The 12,941-nt window shown below is 38.0% G+C and overlaps 1 protein-coding gene across 1 annotated transcript in view; it reads right to left on the minus strand.

Annotated features, from left to right (window-relative positions):
• Positions 1 to 12,941, minus strand: part of vav2 (vav guanine nucleotide exchange factor 2) — a 201,096-nt gene that overhangs the window by 53,590 nt on the left and 134,565 nt on the right. Inside the window, exon 3 of the mRNA XM_088940647.1 lies at positions 5,757 to 5,815. Coding sequence (XP_088796773.1) covers positions 5,757 to 5,815 — 59 coding nt within the window. The remainder of the gene's footprint in view (positions 1 to 5,756; positions 5,816 to 12,941) is intronic.

Below are 12,941 nucleotides of genomic sequence, written 5' to 3' on the forward strand. Positions count from 1 at the left end.
TTCTGGGAAAAAAAGCTATTCAAAAGCACTATCTTCTTTTATACCATGCTCCTGGTATACCACATACAGTAGCTACTGAGAAAAACGTACTAAGAGCTTGTGTGGTGTTGCACTGTAGCTAACAGTGTATCAACAGGTAGGAGATCTCTGTAGGAGAATTCTGTTCCACAGTCAGATGAAGAAAGCGTAAATTCTTTATTTCAATATTAAACAATCCATCGACTGACATGCTCTGGTTGGTTTGAACTGAGAATACATATTTTTCTGAACAGCTCTTTAATTATATAAATTGTTTTAGAAGCCACGAAGAAATCATTTTAAATTGCTCTCAAGAACACAACTATTTCAAAACCAACTGAATCATATAAAATAATGTGGGGATCTGAACAAGCAAGCCCATCCATCCATTTTTTGACTGCTGTATTCAACACAGGGTCGTGGTAATTAAAAAAGGTATTTAATTTTATGCTGTTAGGTGTGTATGTACACTTTACTTTGTTTTGCAGATATTTCCTCAAAGACCATTTAAGGCTAAATATAAAATATGCAGGACTGCCCTATATCATGAGAGGGTTATACTTCAGTTGCATTTCAGTCTAGCTCTGTTTAGTTTAGATTCAGACAAAGATGCAAGCACCTCTGCAACAGCAATACTAATTTGATTAGGCCTAGAGCTCATAACAGTGGCAGTGAAACATGCTACCCCATCAATGTAAGAGGTAAGTCAGTTACCCTGAAGGACAATCACACTGAAGGCAAGAACAGTCTGTGCCAGGTGTCCCTTTCTTTAGGGAATGCAAAGCTAATGAAAATGGTATTTTCTGAAGAGCCGTCACAGGCAGAGTGTGAGCAGATTTGACAGAGAATCATGTGCTCCTGGTGTTGTTTTGTGATAAGACATTAGGGTCATATTTGTCAAAGGGTTTCTTCAGGATTTCTGTGAGACCCTTATGTTCATCTTTTCATTCTGCAAACCAGTCAATCAAAGTTTAGATTATCAGAGCAATAGAGGAGAAGTGTTCAACTCTGGTCTATTATATAACATACAGATCAACTGTGAAACACTAATATATGTACGAATGTCCCATATTTATACCTTCAAAGAATTTAACACTTTCACCAGACCTTACTGTATAATCAACTTCTGAAAACAGAACAAGAGCGCAAAATGAAAACATTAGGAATTCACCAATTCAAACCTATCAGCAGAAAGCAATGCACAGCCAAAGAGCATCCCATAACTTCTCTTTAACAGAGGAATCCAAAACTCAATCCTGCTGAACACTGGTAGAAATGATGACTCATGGTTTCAATCCAACATGCCATTTACCTTGTTAACACCTTAACTAAAGGTGGTCTTGCTAGTTGAATGGTAGAGGTATGAGCTGCATATTTCAGAACACTGTAAAATACACACATGTCCTTGTTGCACAACACTCGACAAACGACAAACACTCGGTGGGGAATCCTAATGCTCTATTCACTGAATGTAAGGCACAATAATAACCCTGGAAATGAAACTGAATCAGGTTTCATTTCTGCATTTTCTGCAATGATGATTAGATATATTTCATTATGTTTCTTTATTTCAGGCAGTTTCAGTAGGTTGTGCCTTCGAGCAATTGAACTGAACATGAATGTAGAGGTATGAAGACATATTGCTTCATTTTTGTTTCCTGCCATTAGTAGAATTACTGAAGTATAACGCTAACCAGCATGTGTCTTGCTTTCCCTGTAATGCCTTGAAGCCAGTAAGGATAAACACAGACATTAATATGAAGCAAAAGAATGGCAGTGTTTTTTTTAGTTAATTAGTTTTATCACGATTGTTGCCAACAACTTAATAAAGGCGCACTCGTACGGGTATAACAGATAAGGAGGTGTAGATAAAAAACAGTTCCTTTTGAAAATGAATTTCCTCCTGTAATGAGCAATACAATGTGATGAATGAAGGGAAAAAAAACTACCAGCACAATACATGGAATGCATGTCACCCATTACGCACAAATTAATTGCTAAAGAGGACTTGGCCTACTGCTGGTGAGTCCACCTGATGTTTTGCTTCAATATAAGAAAGTGCTGCTCTCTTGTTAATAGGACATACTGGTTCTTTTATATGCATCTCTTTCCTAATATTCACCAAGCCTGATATTCAGCAGGTTAAATCATGCCATTACTGACATGCACAAAAATGTGTGGTTGTGCTTGTGCAACAGTGGCATTCCATTCCAACTACAGAAAAAGAGCATTTTGCTACCTAGCCCTCTTATACTTTGCTAGAAAAAGAACCAATTATTTTGAGCTACACTGAATGGCCTGACAATAGGCAACCAAAGTGAAAATGTGACCTTGATTTAGACATTACCTTACTTTGGTTGAGCTCACATGGAATCAAGCTTATCACGAATGTTCACTAAATCATAACAAAACCAAGAACATTTAATACTTTATTAAAAGCACGAAAATCAGCGGGTATGTCTTCTCTAGATGTTCAGTACTTATGCCTCACTGTTGCAGTGCTGCACTTGCTACATTCACTGACAAAGGGGCTAAAAAATAGCCAATAAATCATCTCAAGTTATTCCAGGAAAGCAGACAGAGAGGAGAGATTATAAAGGTGGGCAAGACAAGTCCTTCTTTTCTTGTTCTCCAGTTTGACTTCCTAGAACAAGCCTCTGAAGACCACCCTACCCCCACTGCCAATCACATCTCCTACCCCTGCTAATTAAGTTAAAGTGCTTTTCAATTCCAAAAGATGTCTGCACACCACAACGATAATCAATACCGCAGATGCGCAGACTGAAACGTCTATCGAACCATGGGCCATTTCAATCCATAAAGGCAGTGTCTGCATACAGCAGTAAATAACAATGTACTTGTTAGAGGTGCTGTACTGTTCATGCCTGCAGGCGCTTGGCATCCCAAAGCATAAAACAACCTCCTATTGAAATCAATACCTCCTGTCAAAGTCATATTTCCCTCTGCTCCCTTTTCTACACCTCGGAACATTTTTGTTACTGCAGGAAATCCTCATTATCTGGTCTTGGGATTGCTCTGGCAGTTGTATGCTAAAGTATTATCATCAGGCTAAAGTAATGGCTTTGATGTTTAATGAAATGTTTAATATTACCTTGCCATGTTAGGCTCCATCCAAGAATTATGGCAAATTCATTCTTTCTATGTAGCACATCTATTCAGATCCTTTAAGTATTTACTATATAAACTCTCTATAGGGTCTATAGTAATAGATTATATTCTTGTAATTGTTATGAGAACACTGAGTTTTCCTACCATGTCTGCATTCTGCCCAGACACCCCTATACTCTTATTGCTTTTCCTCATGTATTTGTTTAACCCTAAATAGAGGACCTGACCCTGTTAATTCCCTGGTGAATCATGTTTTAAACACTGTTCTGCTGGTGATGTGGCAATCAAATTAACAATTCCTAGAAGAGCACAATAACACTAACAATGAATCGGACTCACTTTTCTAAGTGGCTCATTGACAGAATGGAAAGAAATGTATCTGTTTTTATTCTAAATCAATTTCAAATGTCTTTGACCTCTAAAACCACCATGGGGCTTTGCAGAAGTCAGAACTCCAAAGCTTTAAGATTAGTGTTTGATTTTTTGGGGGGGTCACTATATTTTTGTGTGTGTTTAAAAAACAAGTAGATCCAAGTAGGGTAGACTCCAATGATCTAGGGTGCACTAGGAATGAATAGCTGAAACACAAATACAAATATTATCATGCATTATCATGCAGGCTTTTCTGTACTTCCTTTTCACCCGAGAACTCCTACTGCAAAAAAGGAAAGCCTAAAGGAATTTCTACACTTTGATCTACGCTCATATACATGCCACTTACAAGGGCAAACTTGCACAGCACTGCTATATTTAATCTCTGCAGGGCATAGCCACACCCCACAGGGCTCAGCATGGCATTCCAAAGGGGGAGTTATTTCGCTCTTGTCATCTCCACAAAACTCAGCAGAGTCCATGGTTCAGGCTGTAAGATTGGGAAGAGACTTGAAAAAAGACTGTGAAGCCTGTTAGCCTCAGCAACTGACACTGTGAGGAAGGAGCCTTTGGGTTCAGCATATGTTAAAGGTAGACGGTAAATGACAAGTGGCTCAAGTTACTCTTTAAATACAGCCACTAAGTACAAGGCTGGTCACCAATGAAGAAAACGCAATGTTTTAGGGGCATTCATGACAAGAATAATGAATAGTGTTATTAGCCACATACAATTCTGAATGATCGTGTAAGGATTTAGTTGCATATAATCAGTAACTCACAGGAGCAATTTCATAGTATATATAAGAACCAAAATGAAAGAATCTGCAATGTGACCACCTTCCAGTATGATCTCATTCTGTCCATGGCCGAGCCTGGTCAGCTCTCTGTTGCTAAATTGTGGCTAAATTCCCCTCTCTCTTTATACAATCTGGGCTCTGTGCATTTCCTCCTTGTTTTCATAATTCAAGTAGGAAAGCAACTTCTCCACCTGGTCTCTTGAGATATTAGTGGACCTACTGATGCATAATGGCTGCCACACATCATGAAGGTAGGTTGTAAAGTTCAGTGGTGAATGTAATAGGTCCTCTCCTATACTGTATGTGAAGTGCTTGGGAATACTTTGGGATGAAAAATACTATATTAATGTAGCAGTTAGATAGTGCTATTATTAACAAGAATTATTATTACTTTCAGAGTGTCATGGTGGCACAGTGGTTAGCATTGATGCCTTGCAGCACTAGGGCCCTTGGTTCAAATCCAGACCTGAGATGCTATTTGTCTGGAGTTTGTATGTTCTCTCTGTGTTTGAGTGGGTTCCCTATGGGTGCTATGCTTTTCTCCCACAGTCCCAAGGCATACTGGTAGGTTGATTGACTTCTGGGAAAATAGGCCCTGGTATGTGTGTACTCTGTGATGGACTGGTGCGTGTACAGGGTGTATCCTGCCTCATATCTATTGCTTGCCTGGCTCTGGCTACCATGTACCCTGTATTGGATAAAGAGGTTAGAAAATGGATGGATTATTAATATTATTAATGGTGATAATGACAAACTGCACTGAAAGACTGTGAGCAGCAACAAATAGACTTTTACCCACAAAAATAACGCACATAGCCTACATGAACAGCACAATGTTTATAATCTGACAGCGGAGATCTGTTGAGGCTGCAATAAATTGTGTCCAAATACTCAAGACAATGTGCTTTTGATCAATAAGCATGGCAGAGATGTCAAAATAATATTCAGGATGCACTGTGCACTTCTCAGTTTTCAAAGGAAAAGCACTCATTCCAAGCTTGTAAATCTAAACGGAACAGCTTAAAAGCCAGCCTCATGTCATTGCACACCTATTAGTGAAGTTTATGAGAGCCAAAGCTCAATACTGCAAGCCACAATGCAAGATTTGTTGAAGTTTTACTCTTGTAAGTGAATAATTCCTGAAGTTAAGTAAATCTTAAAAAAAAATCTTAAAAAGGAACAGGAACAGGAAAAGGAACAGAACACTAAGTGAAATAGACTTAAAAAAAGAAACAGAAGCCTTTGCAATCAAAGAGTGTGAATATACATATGTATTTGTTACATCTTTGAATGTCTGGACATGTTCTGAGGCTTAGTTTATTTTGTTATGGGTTTTATATAAATTGCTGTTCCTGAAGCAGAAGCGCCTTATTTTAAAACATTACAATAGGGCAATTCAGTAAGGCCACTGTAAACGTGAGGCTTAAATCTGACTCTTACCTGATCCCTTTAATCTGTGCAATACTGTGATGGGAGATTCTGGAAAGGGCAGAGATAACCTGGAAGAGAATAGAAATACTTCATCACTCAGTGTTTATTTTAAGATAGTGTGTATGTCTCCTGATATTAAAGCAGTAGTGCCAGGTAACACCAACACATACATTCCTTTTGCAAGAAAGCAACATTCATTTTTTAAAAGCAACATTTACTAAAAAAATGTGCATATCTTAACTAATGTCAGTATACTCACAAAATTAACGGCAATAGTCTGAGAAAACCTTACAAGATGCCAATTTCAAAATATTCCTTTTCAGTTTATTGTTCACTGATTTCAAAAACATATTTCCCATTTGCATTACAGCATCATTACAAGGCTAAGATTATGGGGTATTTTAAATGACTTAATATAGCTATAAGTCACACATGAGTAAGCTTGTGCCATACTTAGACAAGATCCAGATGGCATTATGTTCATGTGGAACGATTAATGTTTGGTGTATAATGAAACTTGGATATCATGCTGGTCTGAATCATCATACCTTTAGCTAGTTTCATCATTAATTGCTTTTGTGATCAGACTCACTGAATCTGCTCAATACCTGTGGTAAACACCGATGTCTCCTATACGCTGAATTTACAATTCAACATATTATATACTGCAAGCATGAGAATTGCCTGATCTGCGATCATACAAACTGAAAGGCAGTTTGCCCAGTGACAAAGGTTCTGAAATGTGCCCATTTATTCTAAAAGTATGTGGTGCCGTTATACAAACCTTACCTCTCATGCACACAAATCGCTCTCACATACACACAGAATGCTCTCACAGTCTCCATTTTACCTCTCACATTCATATAAAATGGTCTGACACTCTCCATTTTACCTCTCACATACACACAAAATGCTCTCACGTGCACTAGTTTTACCTCGCACATACACCTAAAACACTACTTCATAATGTGAACACGAGAGACAAAACTATTGAAGGTGAGTACATTTTATGTGTACTGTATGTGAGATGTAAAACTAAGGAATGTGAGAGTGTTTTGTGTGTGTATGTGAGAGGTAAAATGGAGAGTGTGAGAGCATTGTATGTGTATGTGAGAGGTGAATTATGGCCCAATGTAGGCGGTCCGTCTAAATGGCACAATGTGATTGGCTGAGAAAATGTATCAACAAGCTTTCTCATTTTCTGCTGCCCTCCAAGATGGGGGAAAGAAATTAACCTCAAACACAACAAGTACTAAGCCAAGCTGTAACTTTAATTAATAACATCTTAGCCACACCAGAAGCAATAGCTTCTTTGTCATCGGCTACGACGCCTGCGATGAGTGTTCTTCCGTAAACGCAGCATGCAACTCCCCAAGCCGAAATAATTACTTTATTTCGACATAATTTCTTTGGGTTTCATATCGTACAGACTGTTTACGAGCTGATACTGGTACTAACGTTCCCGTCCCAGCTTCGGCACCACCACCATTACGTAGAAATAAAGTACTTATTTTGGCTTCAGTGCCACGGGGTGCAAAACTGAACTGTCCCGCCCCCTCAGTTTTGGACAAAAGGATTTTTGAACACTTTCACTTACTTAACTTGCGCCCTAAAAAATAGTTGTACTTTGTCAATGGTCAGATAACTACACTAATCCTGAATTCACAGTTACTAAATCGGACTGTTTGATGTGAAGGAGGGCTATCCATCCAGGAATGGCATATATTACATAGTATCTACATTATTGGGTGTCAACATTATTTCGATCTTGTTTGCTCAGGTGGACTGATTCCTTGCATTAGTTTATCCTTATACTTACAATCGTTATATAACTAGGACTGTAGTTATTGAAGTTTGTGCTTTCTGTTGGTTTTACAAATATTTTTTCTTAATGATTCAGAACCTCGTTTCCGTCGATGTAGCTGCATAAATGAACACACATTTTTTGTCGCTCCAGGCAATAATAATCGCGAGAGGGCTGATGAATGTGAAACTGTACTTCATCGCTAAATACCAGATTGCTCGTCGTTATCTTCTATCATGAAGCACTAATCAGTGGCATGGTTGCGAGATTTTACTTGGGTAGTTTCAACGGCTCCGTTTCAACCAAAATATCACCGCCCCCCGAAGAATTTCAGGCGCCTCCCTACAGATTTTTCCCTTGGCACAGGCCCTGCGCATGCTGCGTTGATGGAAGAACACTCATCGTAGGCGTCGTAGTCGATGACAATGAAGCTATTGCTTCTGGTGTGGCTAAGATGTTATTAATTAAAGCTACAGCTTGGCTTAGTGCTTGTTGCGGTTGAGTTTAATTTCTTTCCCTCATCTTGGAGCACAGCAGAAAATGAGAAAGCTTGTTGATAAATTTTCTTGGCCAATCACATTGTGCCATTTAGACGGACCGCCTACAAAGGGCCATAATTCACCTCTCACATATAAAATGCTCTCATACTCTTTATTTTACCTCTCACATACACACACAAAACACTCTCACATTCATTAGTTTTATCTCTCACACGCACAGTAAAATGCACTCACATTCACTAGTTTTGTCTCTCACATTCACATTATGAAGAAGTGTTTTATGTATATGAGCGAGGTAAAACTAGTGCATGCGAGAGCGTTTTGTGTGAATGTGAGAGGTAAAACTAGTGAATGTGAGAGCTTTTTGTGTGTATGTGAGAGGTGAAACTAGTGAATGTGAGAGCTTTTTGTGTGTATGTGAGAGCAATGTGTGTGTGTATGAGAGGAGAAGTTTGAATAATGGCCTAAACGGCACCTCATATTAAAGCATGTATTATCACACATATCTATTTGTAGTTGCATATAATGATTATGAAATAAGGTGGTGGATAACATAGGGCATTTTTTAGATTAAGGATAGTGGGTGTCCGGAAGAATCTGTCAAGTCATTTTGTTGAGGCAAGTCCTTGGCTTCTTTCAAGGACTGTCTGAAAGTGATCCTTGGATCAATAAGTTACTATCAACCAGAAGAATGCAATGAGTTGAATGGTCTTCTCTCATTTGTAACCTTATGCCCTTTGACAGTGAAGTCAGTGTAAACACCTAAGTGGTCAGGGCTTGTAATATGTATTGTTATTAAAACCCAATCTTTGTTTTACCTATATCTTCAACTGGGGTAAAGATCATGATCATCTCATCCAGCTGACCCATTAGATAATACTGTACAAACAGTATTATCTATGAGATAATACTGTATGAGAGCATGAGATAATACTGTAAGAACTCAGTAAATCAGGCCAAAACATGGTCTGTGCCAGAAAATTCTGGTAATGTACAATGAGTTCAGTACTGAGCGGTAGCTGTACTGTAAATTGGAGCTAACACGAACACAAGATGTCCAATGGAAACAGAGCTAAAAATACTAGCAAGACAAAAGTTAAAGAAACCTTCCACAGAGGGTGCTCTAGTGCCACCATCTGAAGCACCAAGTCTAAAACTGTACAGTTTTTCAGTGACCTCAATGACATTGAAGATGGTGCAAACTCTAATAGCACAAATCAGTTCATGAACTGAATGATATGGAACATCTCCAATAAGGACACCAGCCTACTAAGTCAATGCAAACAGGAGATCAGAAGACTTGCATCACTGATTTGATTATCGTTTAACTGCTGTGCAGATGTGCAGGCCCTGACCTTATTTGCTGAATATTTGCAACATTAGGACTCTGCCATCCATTTCAGTATGCAATAAATAATTGAAAGATTTACAGTGATGAACAGCTGAATATCAAACAGTCATTACCTGACAGCAGTGAACTACTCTATGCTAAGAATACAGAATATTTGAACAGTTAAAAAAAATAAGCTGATGAACTTCAATACCCATCATACTGAGGCTTGGAAGTATGCCAAGCAATTCCTTTTCTACTCTAGCTAGTCATACAATTTTCTAAGTCATTGTAAAAGTTAGTATTGTGGATGTTTGTTTCCTGGCTGTAGTTTTCATATGCCACAGAATTATGTTCATTAATATTAATGTTGTATAAATATAGACAATCCAGTGTCGTCATATCAGAGAAGGTCAGAATAATAGGCACGTCTAGTCTTCTGTGCCTCCCAACACAATCCATTATGTTCTCTTTAGTCAGACATTAAACCTATTCCATCTGCTTCTAAAGCATATTGATTTTTTCCCCTCTTGACCCATTAGTTACTTGAGTTATCACATCCTTTGGTAAGACAGAACTATTGGGTGATGAACAGCATTTTTTACAGACACTTAAATATAAGTAGAAAGCTTAAAACTAATGACCAACACAGTATATGTATTGCAATGAAAAAGTGGGGAATTCATTTTATGATCCATCTTCAATTAAATGAAAAAAAACAACAATAAAAACTTAATGGGGGAAGGACCCATCAAAAATAAAACTTGAAATTAGGTCGGACTGCCTTCTATTATGTCAGTGTGAGATTACTTGTCCAAAGTGCAAGATGAGAAAAACCTAGTAAAAGACATTTAAATTGGTTAAAAAATTCAGCTTTTATTCTGTTCCTGTTTCTGATTTAATGCCTCAAAATTAGCCCTCTCTCAAATTCCATTGTTCCCTCCTCCTAGACAACCCCCAGGCAGATGTACTTTTGAAATGAAAAGCACTTCTTCATCTTAATGTACCCCCATCCGAAATTACAGGAATAGATAAATCTTAATCGTTCTCAATACAGGATTGGTTTTAGTTTAATGCACATTATGGAAGGACATGAAACATCCATATATTATTAATAGGCCGTTTGATGGAAGAGTAGGAAAAAAGAAGCTTTGTTTAGACATTTTTAATGTAAGGTGTGGGATCAGTTTGCACACATGTCAAAATGAATGTGGAGTGAAGAGTTGCATTTTGCAGCTGGGAATTCTAGAACTAAGATCTACTGGATTTCAGTGAAACAGGGCAAAGGATTCACTGTGAACAGTGCCAGAAACAATACATTCTTTATTTTTCTGCTGCATTGTTTTGTATCATGGATAAAAAAGAGGGCTGCAGGCAACCATCACAGCTAAACTGGAGAAAAGGTTTGAGGCACACAGCAATGAAACGGGGCATGCAGCAACCTAAAACCATAGGGAAAGTGTATATTACCTTTTGTGGTTGGGGACACAGTTAAAAGGTGGTAGCTGTCATGCTGAACACCAAAAGCCACTTTAAATAATGTAGCACCACATCTGACATATGGATTGAGATTTGTGCCACTTGTCTCATCTAAGATCAATTCACACCATTCTTTGAGAACTGACAGCTGGCAGTGGAGTAACCTTAACAGATCTGATTTTTCTTTCCCAAAATGAGAATTCACCCTTTAGAAAACCAGATATTTCTTGCTCTCTACATCTTCAATCTCCTTGTCCAACGTATGTGTGATTTCGCACTGTTAGTAAATTGGAACAAATTAAGTCGGAGTTTGGAAACCCTTTACTGTACATACAGTACTAACAGGCACCTTAGATTTTTTGCAGGCAGTAAACCGGTACGAGATCATTGTGAATTTTGTCCCTGAAGATATTTATGGATCAGATTTGTGTGTAGTTCTAGAAGATAAAAAAAATGTCATGCTGTTTTTTTTCTTTAAAATGTCTCCAAATGGACTAGGGGGGATGAGACTTGAAACAACAGGAAACATGAAATCTGCAATAGGGTGGAGTTCCCAGTTTAAACATCAGATGGTGAATGCCAGAACCGGAGTTCTGTAATTTATACATTTACATAGATTGGAAGGGGCTTTTCTGGGATTTGTAACCCAATACTAGTGTCTTGCTGGGATACAGTTACCAAACTGCTGCTGTCTTTCCCTCACTGGTGACACTATGGTAGGAAGGCAGCAGATGGCTGCTTGGAGCCAAATTCCCCATCCTCATGAATTATTGACTATGCACAATCAAGTCAGTACACCTCAGCACAGCACAGTCCCACCTCAAATGGTATGGAACCATCCCAGGGAAAAAAAGCATACAGGGCCTCATGAAGTAGCTGAAATTGTCCATAAATCAAGTGAATAAGGCCGAACAGATACCCAATAGACGACACATACTGTAATTCTACTACAGTGAATCAACTGCCATGCTGCTATGTTCGGACAGCTCACGAATTGAATGTTTCATAGCGAATGACAAACCTTTCAGAGCACTGCCAGGCTGAAGTAGCTAGTACTTTGAAATCTTTTTTTATGACTGGCTGTTGCTAAGAGTGAGAAAGATGCCCGCCTTAGTTTCTATAGACTGAAAATTTCAAAGCAAACATCTCCTGGCAGAATGCAAATTCCAAGGCAGGTCATTTTTTAGACTACTCACATCCACATATACTCATATACTATATGCATTTGGTCATCTTGAAATTCAAGAGAAACACAAACTGAAATGAAAACTGAAAAGAATACATGGATTACTACAGTTCATATTAAGTTTACTGATAGACAAATTATACAACTGCTAACATATTTACAATTTATTTCAGACCTGTTCCACTTACTTTATTGATTTTTTTGCATGTACTTGGTGCATGAAGATCACTATTTCCTATTAATCCTTTCCAGGGCCCCCTTGAAATCATTATTATGCGGATGTGAATGTTTCCTGGCATGCAAAAATGTAAAATTCAAGTAATGTAAAATTAAAAATGTAAGATCCAAGTTCTATTTATTATCTGAGTTCTCTTCATGCTTGTAAGAAGTACCTTAAAACAGGAAAACCAAGTCACACAAGATCACCTGCTACTTGTCTGCTTTACCAAATGCTTAATGTTAATATAATCCTGCATGCAACAAAATCATATTACAAATCTATAGAAGATTCATTTCTCACTTTACGTTGAAAGGATTTGACTTGATCTTTTTAAGTTTAGTTAAATAATCTGTGGATCAGCTCATCAACGTGTACTGCAATATAACCTATAGGAAGAGGAGTAAGGACTTTGAACTGGAAGGCTGTGGTCTCAGATCCCAGGTGGGGCACTACTGTTATACCCTTGAACAATGTACTTCACTCAGATTGCCCCAATAAAATGTTCAGTGGAATAAACGGATACAAATGTAAGTCACTATGCATAACAGTGTTAGCTAAATTAATAATAACTAAAAATTGATGACTGTTAAAAGAATTGACTCCACTCACTAAAAACAACAAATAGCATTCAATAAACATAATCCCTTTAAAGTATAAAGCACTGTTTCCCAGTAA

The sequence above is a fragment of the Atractosteus spatula genome, chromosome 23, assembly GCF_055471065.1.
Source record: "Atractosteus spatula isolate fAtrSpa1 chromosome 23, fAtrSpa1.hap1, whole genome shotgun sequence".
NCBI classification, from domain to species: Eukaryota; Metazoa; Chordata; class Actinopteri; order Semionotiformes; family Lepisosteidae; genus Atractosteus; species Atractosteus spatula.